This window comes from Penicillium angulare, assembly GCF_028827245.1.
Source record: "Penicillium angulare strain IBT 27051 chromosome Unknown utg000012l_segment0_segment0, whole genome shotgun sequence".
NCBI classification, from domain to species: Eukaryota; Fungi; Ascomycota; class Eurotiomycetes; order Eurotiales; family Aspergillaceae; genus Penicillium; species Penicillium angulare.
In genome coordinates, this window is record NW_026623171.1 from 1,684,524 (window position 1) to 1,702,642 (window position 18,119).

The following is an 18,119-nucleotide window of genomic DNA, read 5'->3' on the forward strand; positions in this document are numbered from 1 at the left end:
TATAATGGTGGATATGGAATATAGACTATCTTTTATCCTGAAGTATACAAAGGTGAAAATTGTTTATTATAGCTCTGGGGGCCATTTAGTTTAGTAGATCGTAAGAAATTCAAAAATACAGATCACATTGGATATCATCTAGCCCGCAAAAAAAAAGTATTACAGAAATCTAAAATTTCACAAATATACGACTGAAAACAAAAGGCAGTGCTATACATGCATCCCGTGCCCCGAATCGTTCAACTCCGGATTGAAACCGACTTTTGGTGTTCTCTTCTATCCTCCCTGTATGAACAGGAGCAATAAATTTTGTCTCGCTTAGTTGCCTTGAGCCTTTTTGGCCAGAAGGTTCAGGGCACTACCGGCAAGAATGAAGCCACACTGGTCCTTGCTCAGAGTGTGGTTGGTGGGGACGGTGAAGGTCTCGCCAGTCTTGGCCTTGGTAACGCGCAGTTGAACCTCACCCTGGCCACCAGCCTCCAGGACATCATACAAGCCAATAGTGTCAACAACATCACAAGCATCGATACGGTCATAGTCCTCTCGGTTAGCGAAAGTGAGAGGGACAACGCCCTGCTTCTTCAGGTTGGTCTCGTGGATACGGGCAAAACTCTTGGTAACGATCACGCGGCCACCCAGGAAACGGGGCTGGAGAGCGGCGTGCTCACGGGCAGAGCCCTCGCCATAGTTGTCTTCAGCAACGACGAGCCACTCAAGACCCTTCACCTTCCACTGCTCGGCGAGTTCAGGAATGCCGAATTTGTTACCAGCCTCGTCGTAGGCGACGTTGGTCTCACCAGTAGCAGCGTTAACGGCCCCAATAAGAGTGTTGGCTGAGATGTTGGGCAAATGACCCTTGTACTTCAACCAAGGTCCAGCGGCCGAAATGGTGTCAGTTGTGCACTGGCCCTTGACCTTGTACAGAACCTTCAGTCCAGACAAGTCGGACTTGGGGAAGGGAGCGAATGGTTCCAGCAGGGCGAGACGGTCTGAGGTGGGGGAAACAGCGACGTCGACGCTAGCATCGGGAACGGCGGCTGTGGGTTGGAAGTTGGGGTTACCGGCCTCGAAACCAGCGCTGGGAAGGTCAAAGCCTTGGGGAGGCTGGAATTTGAAGCTCTCGCCGCTAGGAGTGGTCAATGAGTCGGTCATTGGGTTGAAAGTAGTGCTACCGGAGTAGGAGAGAGCGGTGACCAGCTCGGGAGAAGCCAGGAAGTTCATAGTGCGACGGTTACCATCGTTACGACCGGGGAAGTTACGGTTGTAAGAAGTGAAAATGGCGTTGTCTTCACCCTTGGGAACCTCGTCAGTGCGGGTCCACTGGCCAATGCAGGGACCGCAAGCATTAGCCAGCACGATACCACCAGCCTCAGAGAAAGTAGACAGCGTCTGGTCACGTTCCAGAGTGGCGCGAATTTGCTCACTGCCGGGTGTGATGAAGAAGTCTGACTTGGGCTTCAGTCCGGCGGCGGCGGCCTGCTTAACCAGGTTCTCGGCACGGGTCATATCCTCATAAGAGGAGTTGGTGCAGCTACCAATGAGACCGGCACCGAAGGTCTCGGGCCACTTCTTCTCACGGACTGTATCGGCGAACTTGGATAGAGGAACCGAGAAGTCGGGAGTGAATGGGCCGTTAATGTGAGGCTCCAGCTCGGATAGATTGATGGTAATCAGCTGATCATACTCAGCGCCGGTATCAGCACGCAGTAGGTTCTGAGGGCCAGATGCAGCAATCTCAGCAGCAGCCTGAGCGACATGACCACGGTGGGTAGACTCGAGATATGGCACCATGCTGGGAGAGAAAGGGAACAGCGAGGTAGTAGCGCCGACTTCAGCACCCATGTTACAGCAAGTCGCCATACCTGTGCAAGACAGGGTCTCGACACCAGGGCCGTGGTATTCGACCACAAAACCAGTGCCACCGCGCACCGTCAGCTTGCCGGCAAGGTGGAGAATGATATCCTTGGGAGAGGCCCAGCCGCTCAGCTTGCCCTCAAGACGCACACCCAGAACCTTAGGCGCCTTGAGCTCCCAAGGAGCATCAACCATGGCATCCACGGCATCCGCACCACCCACACCGATAGCGATAGCGCCCAGACCACCTCCATTAGGAGTGTGGCTGTCAGTACCAAGCATCATCAAACCAGGGGCGGCATAGTTCTCCAACACACTCTGGTGAATGATACCGGCACCTGGAGGCCAGAACTCAATACCATACCGCTTCGCGGCACTCTCCAGGAAGTCGAACACCTCGCTGTTACCCTTGATCGAGGCAGGAAGGTCGGTATCGGCACCACGCTCACCAACAATCATATGGTCGCAGTGAATACTGGCAGGCACGGCAGTGGAGGGCAGACCACAAGACATGAACTGAAGCAGAGCCATCTGGGCAGAGGCATCCTGCATGGCCACACGATCGGGCTTCAGCTTCAAGTTGGCCTTACCGCGAATATCGCGGCCATTGTTGGTGCCGGTGAGCAATGACTCTTCAGGGTTGGCCAAGTGAGAATACAGAATCTTCTCGGCCAGTGTGAGAGTACGCTCAGAGCCCAGAACCTTGCGGACCTGCTCGAGGTTTCGAACAATTTTGGCGTAGGGCGGCATTCGTGAGGAGGAGGCCTCGGTGGCCAGGCCACGGGCAAGTGGTTGCGGAGACAGACGTGCTGCCAACTGCTCAAAGGAGTTAGTGGTCAATTGCTCCAAGTATTCACCACAATGTATATTAGTTCATGACTTACCCTGCGAGAGGCAGCAGCCCGCTTCCAAACTAGCTGACTCACCATCTTCAATTGTGGAGGGGTGGGAACTGGGGAAGGAGTCAGAGTTGAGGTTCCAAGGGCTTTTTTTTCGTCGGAGGCGTCGTTATTTATCTTGTCGCTGATTGGCTGAATGATGTGCCGATACCGGATGTTTAAAATTGTGGGGAAGTCCTCTTGCCTATGATCTACTCTGTACGTCGGGAAGTATGGAATGTGTTCTCGATATTGAGAACTACGACTTTCAACATGTCTTTTGAAAAGTTTATTTATATTTGATACGTGGTTATAACAGGAGACCTTGGAAATGGATATTGGAATGATTTCGGAGTAAATTATTTCAAGATTCAATATTTCTTCAACTGCAGGCCCCTATCTCGTAAGTAATGCCAGTGCCCATATGGGGCTCAAGACTGTCACAGATCAAACGCCTCGTTAAATGAAGAAAAGAAGTCATTAGGTAAATTCCAAAAAAGTACAGGGGCAAGGCATCGGGATGTTTCATCGTCGGTATCGACGTAGGTAGAAATAACACATATCGAAAATAGATGGAAGGGGAAGAAAAAAGAGACCTCATCCTGTGAATCGGACTGCTCTAAGGTTGACTCTCTTCGTCAGCAACAGCTGCGCGAAGATCCCAAACAAGATCATAGCATTCGGCAAGCAGAGCGTTCACACTTCCCTGGCCTTCCGGGATATCGGGGCCAATGTAAAACTTCCCGTCGACGCGCATGTTGTCGATTGAATTGAGCTATTGTCGTTAGTAAAAAATTGCTAACGGTCGGATAATGACGATACTATCAACAAACATACCTTCATACTGTAGGGATACAGTTCTCTAGAGTTAGATACCCCGCCAGACTCTTTCACTTCGATCAAACAGCGACGAAGTGTTTGTAGCTGGTTGTAAACAGGTAGCAAAGCCTCGGAAACAGGCTCGGAAGAGATTAGAAGTGCATATATGTACCCATAGCTTCGTCGAATGAGGTACAGCAACGTCTAGAAGAGTAACTGTTAGCGCAGTAATTTGATAGTCAGGTCAACATTGATTATACCCTTTGTGCGTGAAGATCGGCAGTGTGTCCCTCAAAATCAACAAAGTTGCCATTGACACGAGCCTCATCTATTCGGTCAAGTTTTCGCTGATATCCGAATAAATCTGTTTCACGGAGCGACCAAGCCTGGGTGACGGAAAGACGGTCTAGCTGGTTACGAATCTCAAGCAGGCGCTCATATTGCTCCTGGAATGCCTCATGAATCTTCCCTTGGCTGTATTGGGATTAGCCTCGTATTTTCTCCGGGGTGAATTGAATGACTTATGACTTACCGTTCAAGGACAATTTCAGTCCATCGCCAACAGCGATCCATTAGAGTCTTAACGTTCTCTTGTGAAGGAAGAGCATTGCCATCGGCATCAACAAAGTTACCGTCCTTCATATGGCTCTCAATCTTTTTCAATTGATCTCGCAGGCCGTTTACCTCCGAAGTCGAAAACTAAGATCGAGTGAAAATTGATCAGTATGATAATTTGAATAAAGAAGATTCGTAATTACCTTCGGTCGAGTATTAACAGCAGATGTGGAACGCAGAATAGACACCAGAGTTTCGTGGGTTTGTGCCAGGGAGGGGGATAGGACATTCAGTCCTTCTTGCAGTCTCTTCAGAGAAATTTGGCATTGTTCTAATCTGCTTTCAAGTAAAAGCAGAAGAGCCGGGGAGTATGTGTTGCGGCCGCGATCAAGGGTTTCTTGTGTCGATTCGAGGGTTTTCGTAATAGAATTCAGATCTTTCGCACTGTAGAATCCGGCCTCTTCGAGATGGTCGAGCAAACGCTAATAACAAGAATCAGTACTGAGCCTTTGATAGAGTTGGAGATAATGTTTCAAAGACATACCTGAATGGTTGTTGCAAGAGAGTACCTAGACAAAGATGTCAGCACAAAGGCGACGCTGCTGCGGGGTAGAGGGAAGAAATTACACTGCTGGCGCCTCGTTATTCCTGCCTACCGTCAAGAAGAGCAAGGAGATTAACTGAAAGCAGTCATCTAGAACATAGTCCACTATCAAGATGGTTGGTGGTCAGTCATGGACATCGAGGAACGCACGGCCCATGTAGTTTGTTACTTACATCGATTGTGTATCAAGCGGCGATCCTGCTCCTTTCGAGCTGCATTGAGCTTTTCAACTTCGCCGATCACCTCCTCGTAGAGTGGAAGAACATCACGAGACTTGATGTAAGAGGATTTGTCTTGCTTGAGGAGCAGAAGGGCGTCACGGGCGCGGAGCAGATGCTCGAGAATGGGCTGCTCATGCGGATCTAGCGGGACCGGCACGGCGGGGGACTCCATGGTCGGAGGATCGGGAGAGGTCGGATAGGTGGCAGAATTGAAGATGAGATGGGAAGTTGCGAGGTAATAAGATCTGAGACGTATATTTCTTTTGCGTACTAACCAAAGTGGAAATGAGTTCACAGAAACCCCACAAGGTGTGATGTCAGTTCGGGACTGATAACTATGCACCGCGATACGGGCTGATTACTCCGAGATTATGTCATCATCCGTATTGGGCATAGCGTATATCCCATCGAGTCACGGGAAGAGGGGCTACACTAGTCCTTATTAGGCCAAGCCCTAAGCGAGGGCTTTTTCCCACACACGCCAAGCGGTTGCCATGTTCGGATAGGCTTCTGATACCATCCTCTCTTCTTTTCTCCCCATCTCCAACTTCAACCCAGTCCGGTCATCACCAGTCGCCATGTCTACCCCCGAGCTCGCCTGCTCTTACGCCGCTCTGATCCTCGCCGACGATGGCCTTGAGATCACCGTACGTATATCCTTGGAAAATCGAGCGATATTGGAGGAAGTGATTAGAGGCTCGAGCCAGGATGTTTTCTGCGTGTATTGTGCAAAGCGCGAAGAAAACAGGACTGGCAGACGCTCGAAACACCAATCCAGACAGTTTCCGTGGCCAAGGCTAACCTGAAATTCTACATCATAGGCCGACAAGATCCAGACTCTTCTGACCGCCGCCAACGTCCAGGAGGTCGAGCCCATCTGGACTTCTATCTTCGCCAAGGTAAATTTTTGAAACCCGCCCTGTCGATATTCGTACGCCGCTCGAGTCGCGTGACTGGTGGAATTGCGCAATTGGAACATGTGGATCAAGGGCTTACACAATTCTCCACTAGGCCCTCGAGGGTAAGGACATCAAGGATCTCCTGACCAACGTCGGCTCCGCTGGCCCTGCCGCTCCCGCCGCTGCCGCTGCCGGTGGTGCTGCTGCCCCCGCTGAGGCTGCTGAGGAGAAGGAGGAGGGTAAGTCATACAACCATGCGACGCTCGTACCGAATTTAGACAGGTGACTAACTCCCAAACAGAGAAGGAGGAGTCCGACGAGGACATGGGCTTCGGTCTGTTCGATTAAGCGGTTTAACCGTCACGAATTTGAAGTCGTTTCCTATTTGCTCTTTCCCTTACCTTTTATCCCGCTGCCGCCTTGCGGCTCCCTCGACGATTCTCTCTTGTACTCGATACACCACGACCCCTGCTACGAAGACCTAGATCACGGGGAAGAAAAAAAAGAAAATAGCAAAAGATTCAAACGGACATGGACATTCAATGGAGACTGGATGCTCGGTCTACCTTCGCCTCGAGTGCCGGAGGTTGAATCGATCGGATGCCGATTTGATTCCGAAATTATTATTGCTTCCAGTTTATCAAGGGGAATTGAAGAAAGACGTTTGGCACACCATTTTATCTCTTTGCTCACGTTTTTGCATTTGGCCAATGCATGGCCTGGAACGTAGCCGTATGCTCTGTTCAACTTTTATGAAGAACGACTTGCTCCGCTCGTGATCCCATGCGACATACATTGACCAGAAGATCACTTTCCGATCTTGGTCTGGATGTAGCTCGTAATATTTTGATACGTACACGTAAGATGGAGTATATAATCTTTCTACCATGGCATTTACCTTGTCACTTACCAGTACGTGACAGTGCGTGACAGTGCGTGGTGTCTAGGGGTTCCATATACTTGGGTATTGGGTAAAGCAAATTATGTAGCCAATCGTTTTCAATTTTTGCATACATGCATGAAACTCCCGATAACTTACAAAGATTCGCTACTCAACGCCATGTCCTAGTCCAACATACTAAGCCCTTATTGCTTCTCAGTTATTTATAACAGTAACCTTGTAGTTATAATGGATATGGCGATCTCAAGCAATTAGAGTGCCATCTGCCAGTCCAGATGGAAGAAAGCCACGAGCAAAAAGAGCATTGATCAAGCCACTGCCAGCGGAGGTTCCTGCATCGCATAGATCCGGAATTGTGCAAAGATGACAACATCTTCAACCACTGTCCCCAAAGACCCGATCAACCATGGCAAGTTTGTCGTGATATATCCAGCATCCGTTGAATGGGCGATGATCTGTCGTAAATATTAGCCATGAAGTGAAGGATAAAGGATGTGGCTGACAGCTACATACCCCGGCGCCATAGGTCAGATTGCCCAGGAGAGACAAGATGAAGAATAGCAGTGACAAGCCTAAAATCATGAAACAACATTAATACATGTCATAGTTCGCATGAGGTCGTTAAAGAATCATACCTTCGCAGGACTTCTCGCTGTAGTTCTTATAGATCTGAGGTAACCTAGCCCTATTTCATAGTCAGTACCAAGCCAAATCGCAATGAAGATACGATGCAAACCTACCCCAAGTAGCATACAGCACTGAAGTACCCCAGAGCCTGACCACTAGCAGCCATATCTAGAGAGTCCGCGTTCATCTGGGGTGCCGGCGCCGGCGCCCACACGCCAGTCTGCCAAGCGATAGTCCAACCAGCCATACCCACGACAATGATTCCCAGGATGCTGATGACATTCTTCATCCAAGCCTTCCGTCCATACTCGCTCTCTTCCAAGATCTTCGCCAATGGGTCCTCGGCTTGGCTTCCTCGTCGCCCAGCATTCTGGTAGCCGCGCAAAGAACCTGACGACCGTCGCCGCCGCCCATTCGGTGTTTCTAGCGAATCGCTAAATCGGCGACCAAGCAATGGTGTTGTGGGATCGGGTGTCTCGACTGATGAGCGCCGGCGATGATGCTCCTCATCCGGGCGGGTGTTACGCGCCTTGTAGTACAGACATTGCGCGATCAAAACACCATCCGCGAAACAGAAGTACACGGCAATAGCGATAATGACAGGTACTAGGCCTGCTAGTAACCCGCCAAGAAGGTTGGTAATGTCGCCCAGGAACCAAACAAGGACAAAGAGAAGGGAAATTGCTTCCGAGTTTCCGTTGCGATAGTTCTCAATCAATTGGGGGACCTGTCGCGCGAGACTGTTAGTAAACTCCTCCTTCTATTCATTTTGTATTTTATCTTATGCGATATATCGTGGAGAGGAGATAGTATCATAGGCATATCTCGCCCCAATCTTGCTTGGTAAAACCGCGATCGAGATAGGCCCATGACGTACGGAAACAGCAGACATACCAATAGGAAAATCCAGCAGGTCATAGACACGGAACCCAGTAGTCCAGATGCTGCCTCGCGAGGCGTAAGAGATACCGAGTCCTCCATGGCCATCCTGCTAAAAATGTGCGCCAAAGACATGGCAATCGTGTTTGCGCGTGAGAATGAGCTTTTTGCATTTGGAGGTGCGTCACGACACACATAAAGATTTTTCCGCGGGGGCCACACCTGAAACTGGCGGGTACGGGCTGCGCTATGACACAATCGATTTGGCTTCGGGACTTAATTGGCTGTTGAGTCTCACAAAGATAAAGAAAATATTTCAAGGCTGCTTGAGAAAAAATAAGAGAAATTGACTATGAATTATCATGTCGATTATCTCCATTAGATATTACGTGATCTATACCAAAAGTTGTTCAAAAGTCGTGTATGCATTTGTATCACTTGCATCAATCGATGGATTTAGTGTTTTGTCTTCGTGTGGAACCTGGGCATAGATGCCGGAGGTCACATTAACGTTAGAAAGTGATGCCTGATTTGTGCCTTATTGGTGCCTGAACATAACCCTTAATGCCCAGGTGGAGGCATAGACACCATATTCAAGATGGTATCCTCCGACTGCAGACGAATCTCTGTTATATTAAATTTTACAAAACAAACAACCCGGGAAACAGCCAGTTGGATGGCTAAGAACGTATTAAGAACCTTTGAATCACACATTGTACCGCTCTAGTTATACTGCAGCTAGTATCATATCAAATGGAATGCAAACTTCCTGTCTTGAGGAGGCAACAAACTCAGTAGTCACTTCTAAGGTTATATATTAATATATAAAACGTATGTAGACTGTTGAAGTCTAGTAGCAGGTGACTAGACATATTGAATATACTTTCCAACTGTTCATTCATACAGAGGAAAAAACTGGCCGAACTTATTCTTTGGATCATACAGAGTCTTTAGACCACGAAGCAAGGGCACATTTGAGCCATATATATCTTCAAGAGTCTCGTCACCGAACGCAAAATTAATGTAGCTGTTGATCGTCAGTATTTCAAAAATTAAAAATTAAAAATGGAAAATGGAAAATGGAAAACCAAAGGGTCGTTACTCACGTCGAGTTACTCCTTAGGCCACTAGTTGCACGCCAATTGTCACGAACTTCACCCGCCCACGCATTAGCTGCTTCATCTAAGCTATCATCTGTATACCACGCAATCGCAACTGTATTGAAACGGTTTGTAGACCGCCACGCGTAAGCAGAGCTAAAGTCCCCATTTTCTTCGGCGGCTTGGAGACTGTAAGCTTCCATGAGCACAAGCGAGTTGGCGACATTGTCTCCGCCATTATCAATAAGAAAGTTTGAATAATTTGTGTAAATAGTGCGCCAAGTGGCCGGGTCGAGTTGCGCCAGTCCTGCTCCGTAGCTCACCTTGCGACTACCACTGACGCAGAAAGTATCGCTGCCGGCATTGACTTCGTTATAAGGGGTCCAAGTCGTGGTGTCTTCCAGAGGCCCTAGGTTCAACACCGAGGCAAAGGCTCGACGAGCCTCAGCCATTGCAGCCGTTGTATTGCCTCCACTCAGATAAAAGGGAGTAACCATGAATATTGGTGTGTAATTGGGCGCACCAATGTTAGCAAAGTAAAAGAAGATGGCCATCTTGGAAGTCAACTTCAAGTTGTTCACAGCTGAAACGACTTGCTCGATCTTCTCATCAGAGAAAACCAGATTGCCCACCCAAGCACCATTCTGCGCCTCGAGGGTCGGATATGCTTTGAAAGTAGCAGAAACAACAATTCCGAAATTCCCACCAGCACCTCTCATAGCCCACCATAGGTCCGGGTGGGAAGAAGGGGAAACTGTGACACTTTCCCCAGAAGCCAGCACTACGCGAAATGACAAAACATTGTCGATCACAAATCCGCTATCACCCATGAAACGGGAATAACCAGCCCCGAGCATTGCGCCCATGATGCCCACACAGTTGCAATTAGGAGTCACAACTTGTGTATTCTTTTTGTAGGCGGCATCAATCACTTCGGAGACAATCGCACCTCCTCCGACTTCTATCGAGGTTCGTGCTGCGTTGATGTTGATCTGATTCATATTCCGAAGATTTATAACCACATCATTTTCTCCAAGGCTCCAGGTCGTCGCCCAAGCATTGCCGCCGGATTGTGCGAAGAATTTCACTCCAGCCTTATTAGCGCATCGCACCTGCAGGGAATTATATCAGTCTTTATCAACGCCAAGGAGAGATTAGGTAGAAGACGAGGGTGAATGTACATACCGCAGCTTGTACGTCTGCCTCAGTAGAAGCATTTACGACATTATTGGTGCTGAATTCTTTGTATTCTGTCCAGCGAGGGGCCACATTGCTCGACTGGCCTGTTATCAAGGTTGCTGCGGGGGATAGCTGCGGTCGCAGACAAGCTTCAAAGCTACTTGCAGTCACACAATGCGTGGCTGTAGCCAAGAATATCCCCAAAAAACATGATAAAGAGTACATAGGAGGCATTCTTGTACCCCTGGTGCCTGTCAAAGCAAAATGGCGCAGAGAAAGGCAGTATGAGGAGATTGGAAGAAACAAGAAAGTAAACAAGATGTTACCCCTGGGGAGACAAAAGAACGCCGGGTTCCAAGGTCTTTATTATGGCTTCATATGTTTCAGCCTGGTAGAATGGCGCCCCGACCACCCCGGATCCCCCTTTTCCTCTAAATAAAAAGCAGGGCGCACATTTTACCTTCAAAACCACGCGAGATTACGCTGTATGGAGCCGTTCCTTTGATGCATCCTGCGGGACCCGCTAAGACCCGCTGGGATCCGCCGTCCGGTTCCCCCAATCATAACATCACGAGTCCTGGTTTCGTTTAATATCTCGCGTGGAATGCACAGATTTGAAGCATATGGCGTGGTTACAGGCTTGTGGCGTTTATTCATTGATTGACGTAAGATTATAGTGGTCGAGTTATAGTTCAGTGCGACTCGGCCTTAATATACATGGAAGAGAGCCAGAGTTTGGGAAACCGAGCAACTTGAACACGCTCGGTGGATCACCAGTCCAGCCAACTTGAAATTATATTAGCAGTAGTAAACTTTATTTAACCCCGTACATAACTTCGCAAATGCTGTATCTCCTTTTAGCAATTTCCCTCCATAATATGCATCCTCCCAGGTCGCTATAGAATAGCCGATATAGATCCCTGCCCGATCCCTGCAAACAATTATGAGTAGAAAGTAAAAGTCAATAATTCAACGCGATCTAGGTATTGAGAACAACAAAGGAAGAGCACAATTTAACTCAAACATTCCGTTCATGACGACCCAGAGTGTCTTGGTTGGTCCAACTGAAGCTTTGCTGAACATAGATGCCCTCGTCGCTAGATCGAGGGCGCGCATGGGATGTCGAGGGTGGTGTGGTCTGACATTGTACACTTGGTACGTTTCGAGAAGCGAGGACAGGGATCTCATAATCGTCATCGCGTGAACCTGTACTTCGCATGTACCCCTTCTTCTGTTCCCTTTCGGAACCATAGCTCGATCTGTATTGACCAGAGGAATTGCTATCCTTCTTCCCGATCATAAACAACGGTCGTAACGTGGGGAGACAAGCACTAATAACCGCCATTACCAACTCAACAACAGTCCAGACAAATACCCCCGATGTATAGTATGTTTCGTCGTTGTAATGTTCGATGAGGACCGTATCGCACTGCACAAAAGAGACGAGGCGTGCAATACTGCATGCGACCGCCAGTAAACCCAGAAGAAACATTCCCAGTACCATCAGACGTTGTTTGAGGCTCATGTTCACCTTAATAACAGGTTGAATGGGAAGAATGATGATCAAGACGTCGAGAGCAACGTCAGAGCCGCTCACCACGTTGTAAAGCACAATAACATTGGTGCACTTGTTTCCATAGAAGCCTTCCACGAAAGGGGTGACCGGCGTGCATTGAAATAGACAGGCAAAGAAGAAGCTGATAGTCCACGCAACCACAACATAAATGTAGACCAGACAAACTCGTTGGAAACCTGGCGTTTGAAAGATGCGGCGGTAAAGCAAGACCACTGAGATCTTGGTGAATCCCAATCCAAGCACAGACAACATATGCAAGGCAAATTTACACTGCGTAAAGCCATGGTTGGTCATTCGAGAACTTCCATCGATTGGTCTCTTTTTAGGAGGTGAGAAATGAAGGATTAAAACAGACATACCTTTTCATATACTATGAATCGTGGATCATCTAGAATAGGCTCCCCGTCGGGGTACGTCGCCTGGTGCTGTCCAAGCTGTCCATGGATGGATGCCTCTAAATGAACAGCACAAACTGCAATGGTAAAAGCCTGGTAATGTTGTTAGCGAGTGGCTTGTACCCCTAAAATAATGACTTTTGAATGCTTGCGACTCAACATCTTCGACTCACCCATCCCGCAAAAATCGCATAATCGTCCGCTCCAAGACTGGCATGACGGAGTCTTCGTGCCCAAATACGAAGAGCAACAAACACTGTAGCCAAAACCACAAAAACGAAGCCCAAGGCTATCATCTCACCCTTAGAATACCCCATCTTGCCTTGGTGGGTCTTGGCAACCAAAAACAATGAGCTCAAGATGAATGAATAATAGCGATGAAGAAGATCACAAAGACCAAATCGTTTACATCGCATAAATTGTCCAGAGATTGTAGCCCCCCATCCGACGTCTACATTCATCGGCTCAAGTTGCATCTCGTAGTTTGGTGGGGGGCCATGCTGAGAGGCATGCGACGGGCGAAGGATGATAAATAATCACCATGCATAAAATAAGCAAATATACCCAATCTAAATGAACCACAAATAAGCATGCATAACAGCTGACAATGACGAGAACTTACCCCGTAGGAGTAAATGGAATGAGTGGCGCACGGAGCTTGATGTATATGGACAGTCACATGCATTAGTCTCCATCGGAGCGTCACTTAGCGTGTTCTAGTGTGATCACTGCAGATACTTGAGCAACCTAGGCAGTTTTAGTTTCTGCATGCATTGGCCATCTAGGGGCTAGTGATGCCAAGCGCCTGTCGCTGTTTTTCGCAGACAATACTGTTAGTTTGGAGGTAACAATACGTACCATGTAGACCTTGGATAGTTAGGTTAACAAATATCATGAAACGCTCTCAGGTGTTCAAAATGCACTACCTGAACTTTCATATTATCTGTTGAATCAGAATTGCTCTCCCTGCAAACATGGCTCGAGGCAAAGAAATCTACCATCTTGCACCATCTGAGGACGATGAAGAATCGATACAAAATGAAAAGCTGAATGACCCCAATTTGAGGCGAAGGGAAAGATGGTTGAAGGTCCATATGACCCTTATTTCGTTTGCCTACCTCTTCCTCGTTGTCCTGTACTTCATCTCCTTCATGAAGCCTTCCCAGTGTCCCTCGTCAGATCCAGCAGATTCGCCTATCCACTGGTCTGTCGTCAATCCATTTCCCTCGTTGAATTCAGCCAGGGTACTAGAATATCAACCATCCACCTTACCAGTGACCATTCACAACAATCCATACGCGGGCAAACCTCGTCCAGAGCTCGAGGAGTCATGGCACGACATGTTCAGACACACCAACATTCGCGTCCACAAGGAAGACCTCGACTACTACAACGTGAGCTCTCTACTAATGACGAACCTACACGGGAATGGTGGATACTATGTAGCGCAGATGGGCGTGTTCCACGAGCTACACTGTTTGAAACGCATTCGACATTGGATTTATCGCTCGCACTATCTGGCCAACTTCACAGACGAGCAGCTCATCGAGGAAGAGGCCCACATTGATCACTGCATTGAACTCATGCGCGAGACAATTTTATGTCGTGGTGATCCAACCCTCAGTTCGTTTCGCTGGGTTAATCCAAACCGTGAGGGTGATCCACACTTAACGGTGGATGCGCCGGGGTGGCATACTTGTGTGAATTGGGAAAAGCTGCAAGTGTGGAATGATGAGCAGGCGGTAGATCCATTTGAGCCGGGTGCCTTGGTTGGTCTTGATGAATTATAGTGAGCCGTTATGTATGCCGAACAAGAAATTTATAGCAACAAAAATCAATAAGTAGACTAAAAGCTACGTCTTCTATTGTTTTTCTCCGGCCATTATGTAAATGAATGAACACTTTTGGCCATACTAGTAATTTGCAATGAAACCTTTTATAAATATCACATGTAAGAAAAGATATATTTGAAGTTTACTAACTAATTTGGAACCTTCAAATAAGTTGAGAAACATCGTAATCAAACATCATTCGACCAATTAGCCTCCGCCCAGGCCTTGACACTATCCAAATCACGACATGTCCGAGTGAATCCCCACCCAGTCACACCCTTCAGATCTTTTGACACAGGCTCAAGGTTTGTGTCTGCGGAACACATCAAACTTTGTCGCAGATAGTCGAAACAGTGACGCACATGGTGAGGGGAAGTTAGATGAGCGTGCTCTTTAGGTATATCATGGGAGAGTTTTCCATCTAAAGCAGCATAGTACACCTCATGAAGTGATTTCAAACAGTGTAAGCCGTGATAAACGACCAACCCTGAAGTTTCAGGCGCTATTGTCTCATGACGGACGAACCCTTTGCCTTTGGGGAATAAAGAGGCCCACGCAGCTTCAGTTTCGGGAGATGGATGAATCGTAAAAGTGCTGTTATATTCCATAAAAAATTTCACGTCTCCCACTGGGGCTGTAAAGTTGGAATTGTCAGTGAGCCAAACAGCAATAGGCATTTTTGAGCATTCAAGGATTCATATACCTAATAGTGTTCGTGTCTCATGTTTTACTGGCAGGTTCTGCCCAGTTACCACTCCCAATGCAAAGATCAACAAAGTCCCAAGCATGGCAAATGCTACGTCCCAAAGAGAACTTTTCTTGAGCAGGGAGTATGCCGATTTTTTGTTTTTTGATATTTCTGAATAGCCATCTTCGCCGCTCATGAGAGGCTCATCGACCTTGGAATATGAATGAGAAGACATAATAGCCAAATGAGTCTAATGTGCGTGTTGAGACGATGGGACTATCGGCATTGCGCATTAAAAGCGAACGTTTAGCTTGGTAGAAATTGCAAAATAGGACTGGTCGATTTATTTCGTCATCAAGGCAAGCTGATAAGTACGCACTGGACCAGGCTCATTTGGACCCTTCGTCCATCAACCAAGTGGAATATTCCGAAATAGAAATACAATACAGCCAAAGTATTAATACTAAGGCGAATGACACAATCAATGCGTGGCTTGCATATTTACATCGCTTAAGATGTATACTTGCCTCAAAGTGCAACAACGGCCGGACGTTTTCAATTTTGGTGGCTGGACCAAGCTTGTCACTCCGTGACTCTCAATCTTACTAGAGCCTTTAATGAGCTTATTCAATGAGCATGCCATAAAGAAAGCCCGGCGGGAGATAAGACGGCTTTCTCAAAAAGTATTCCATCTCAGGTTGCTTTTGACAATTTGAACACACTACCTTGGAGCCTGACTGCCACCTATAACTTTCCTTCCTTACGCTGAAGAGAACCAAGCAAAGAAGTCCTCCTACGCAACCTATATCCTCTCGCCGAAATGAAATTCACCACTACCATACTGCCTTATATTGTGGGTGCGATGCTGGCAAATGCAATGCCAGTTGAAAAGTGTGAGCAAAATGCATATGGCTACCTTTGAAGGCATATATTAATAATATAATCCAGCCGCCAGCGAGTTGAAGTCGACTGATAGCGATGATAAAGTTGCCTATACTTGGGCCCTTCCCGAATCACGCAAAAGGGAGGACAGCGATGACAAGGTCGCCTATACTTGGGCTATACCGGAGGACGAGTAATCATCAATGCTGCAAATACATTTCCAGGCTTCATGTGAAAGTAGTTGACTGAGAAGACAAATCCGAAATGCAGCAGCCCAAAGCCCCAGTGATATGGTCATGATTGTTAGATACTTTGATGCAAACACGACTTTGATGCGTTTTTGTTGAAATAATATTCCTGCGGTACCTGTATTTAGTCCTTGTTTATTTAAAAAGTAGAAAATATATGATCTACAACTTGAATGGAAACTACTAGTACTATGTATACTATGCCCATGATGTATTCAAATTTATGTTCAAGCCGAAGCGAGCTCCATTTGTTTTAACTCCAAATATATCATTTATTCCAAAATATACTGTTTATGTTGCAAAAACTTTACTTTTCTGACGAAGTTCATCATTGAAGTACAGTGTACTCGCACTCAAATACCGTAGCCCAGATATGTCATACTGCCGAACAAAGAGATACTATAGATTGCACGGAGTTTGATCTATCTTGAGTTAGCTCGACTTCGGTTAGAGCTTATCAATGCAAGGTGATATCTCGGAGATTTTCCATTTCTAAAAACAAAGGAGGAGAAAAACAGAAAAGGAAATAGTGTTGCCAAGATATTTGCCCAACGGCAGACGGAACGGGGGTGAATTCCCACCCAATGGGGCAGGACATGCGGCCACTGCATCTCGCTTTAGCGTAACTCGAGGCTTATGAAAGAAAATAGGTGAGCAATCCTTCAATCTCGGTGTCAACCAAGTCTGCTTAGATGGGCCACAATGTATACGAATGACTTCATCCTTTCGTGGGTCAGGGATCATATTTCAGACCGAAGTGGACCCTTACCCATATCGTGGAGCTTGTACAAATATACTTCTCAGATGAGTGAGTCTACTTGAACTTAGAAAATGAAACCCAGTAAATAGCCGCCTCTAGAGACCCACCACGGTCCATTCCAGAATCTCGGGATGAACTTGTAAGATGCGCCCGGAAGGATCAATAATGGCGGCTTCACCCTGCATGCCCCTAACCGCATTGATCGAAGCCCACAAAAAAGAAAAGGTCACTGTCGGCACAAGGACTTTTTCTCGTGGTACGCTTAAGCCCCTGGCGCTCACGGGAATGGCTTTCAGAGACCATAGCAAACCTCCCATGGGTCTCTTAACATAGTCCGTGAGACATCTAGCCATGAATACACGACCTTTTACTTTGAATAATCCGTGAGCCCTGGATCTTGGAATGCCCTTTATTCCTGGCTTCATGCTTAGCTGAGTAGCTTTGAAGCCTTCCGAAGCTAATGAGCATGGGATGTGGTATACCCATGTAGTCTTCCAATGCTACAACAATCCATGAAATTTCAAAGGTAAAAAGTAGAACAGAAACATCAGATTACCGCAATGTACAGTATCTATTTTTAAAAGTTGTCACTTAGGCACTTAGGCACTTAGGCACTTAGGCACTTAGGCTCTTGGGCATAAAAGACATGCTTGCCGTGGGGCGAGGCTTGCTGAGACAGCCAATATAACGACAGTTGTATGATCCAGCCCCCAGGTTTCCCACTTTTTGCAAGGATCCTGTGAACCAACCCCAATGATACGGGCGGAGGCAATGAGGAAAAGGAGAGCAGAAAGAATTCCTGATTACCAATTCTTTTGATTAAGTCCGGTGGCTGCACCTATACAGGGGTACTTTCGGGTTATTGGCTCGAGCGTTTGGGGCCAAGCCGCTTGTGTCTTGTCCCTCGCAATTTGAAGACAAAGGATTTGGGATTTGAAGCTATGCCGACTTTGAATTTCCTTCGCCGCTCCTTGACCGATTCATTTACTGCCTTATAACAAATCATTATGCATTTTCATGTGGGATTTAGGCTTATCCTTAGACAGGGGTATCAAGAGCTCCAAAGTATCTTGCATAAAAAATTCTTGGTATTTGAGGTTGATCGTATTTAAGCGTATCCTTAGCGTATCTGAGAGGTTAAATAAAGCAGCCTGTCAGATGGAGGGAACCAATTTGCTGTTATGGGTACATAAATGCGGTCATGATATCACCACCACGTACG

General features: G+C 47.2%; 8 protein-coding genes across 8 annotated transcripts; 3 read left to right on the forward strand and 5 right to left on the reverse strand.

Annotated features, from left to right (window-relative positions):
- Positions 1 to 318: 318 nt before the first annotated feature.
- On the reverse strand, positions 319 to 2,783 carry N7478_013294 (aconitate hydratase ACO2; the record flags this gene model as incomplete). The annotated part of the gene is made up of 2 exons (XM_056929504.1): positions 319 to 2,670; positions 2,739 to 2,783. The coding sequence occupies 2 exons, from the start codon at positions 2,781 to 2,783 to the stop codon at positions 319 to 321; spliced, it is 2,397 nt and encodes a 798-aa protein (XP_056772866.1).
- Positions 2,784 to 5,509: 2,726 nt separating this feature from the next.
- On the forward strand, positions 5,510 to 6,178 carry rpp1 (ribosomal protein P1; the record flags this gene model as incomplete). Its single annotated transcript, XM_056929505.1, has 4 exons — positions 5,510 to 5,578; positions 5,753 to 5,830; positions 5,943 to 6,069; positions 6,132 to 6,178. 4 exons carry the CDS (start codon positions 5,510 to 5,512, stop codon positions 6,176 to 6,178), a joined length of 321 nt encoding a protein of 106 aa, XP_056772867.1.
- An 861-nt stretch (positions 6,179 to 7,039) lies between these two features.
- N7478_013296 (PQ-loop repeat-containing protein) lies at positions 7,040 to 8,372 on the reverse strand (the record flags this gene model as incomplete). The annotated part of the gene is made up of 5 exons (XM_056929506.1): positions 7,040 to 7,186; positions 7,245 to 7,303; positions 7,367 to 7,416; positions 7,472 to 8,118; positions 8,253 to 8,372. The coding sequence occupies 5 exons, from the start codon at positions 8,370 to 8,372 to the stop codon at positions 7,040 to 7,042; spliced, it is 1,023 nt and encodes a 340-aa protein (XP_056772868.1).
- Positions 8,373 to 9,131: 759 nt separating this feature from the next.
- On the reverse strand, positions 9,132 to 10,750 carry N7478_013297 (FAD-binding oxidoreductase; the record flags this gene model as incomplete). Its single annotated transcript, XM_056929507.1, has 3 exons — positions 9,132 to 9,264; positions 9,344 to 10,449; positions 10,523 to 10,750. 3 exons carry the CDS (start codon positions 10,748 to 10,750, stop codon positions 9,132 to 9,134), a joined length of 1,467 nt encoding a protein of 488 aa, XP_056772869.1.
- A 784-nt stretch (positions 10,751 to 11,534) lies between these two features.
- Positions 11,535 to 12,804, reverse strand: N7478_013298 (uncharacterized protein; the record flags this gene model as incomplete). The annotated part of the gene is made up of 3 exons (XM_056929508.1): positions 11,535 to 12,362; positions 12,452 to 12,580; positions 12,661 to 12,804. The coding sequence occupies 3 exons, from the start codon at positions 12,802 to 12,804 to the stop codon at positions 11,535 to 11,537; spliced, it is 1,101 nt and encodes a 366-aa protein (XP_056772870.1).
- A 657-nt stretch (positions 12,805 to 13,461) lies between these two features.
- Positions 13,462 to 14,277, forward strand: N7478_013299 (oxidase ustYa family protein; the record flags this gene model as incomplete). The annotated part of the gene is made up of 1 exon (XM_056929509.1): positions 13,462 to 14,277. One exon carries the CDS (start codon positions 13,462 to 13,464, stop codon positions 14,275 to 14,277), a length of 816 nt encoding a protein of 271 aa, XP_056772871.1.
- A 230-nt stretch (positions 14,278 to 14,507) lies between these two features.
- Positions 14,508 to 14,996, reverse strand: N7478_013300 (uncharacterized protein; the record flags this gene model as incomplete). The annotated part of the gene is made up of 1 exon (XM_056929510.1): positions 14,508 to 14,996. The coding sequence occupies one exon, from the start codon at positions 14,994 to 14,996 to the stop codon at positions 14,508 to 14,510; it is 489 nt and encodes a 162-aa protein (XP_056772872.1).
- An 831-nt stretch (positions 14,997 to 15,827) lies between these two features.
- Positions 15,828 to 16,086, forward strand: N7478_013301 (uncharacterized protein; the record flags this gene model as incomplete). The annotated part of the gene is made up of 2 exons (XM_056929511.1): positions 15,828 to 15,900; positions 15,956 to 16,086. 2 exons carry the CDS (start codon positions 15,828 to 15,830, stop codon positions 16,084 to 16,086), a joined length of 204 nt encoding a protein of 67 aa, XP_056772873.1.
- Between the last annotated feature and the right edge of the window lie 2,033 nt (positions 16,087 to 18,119).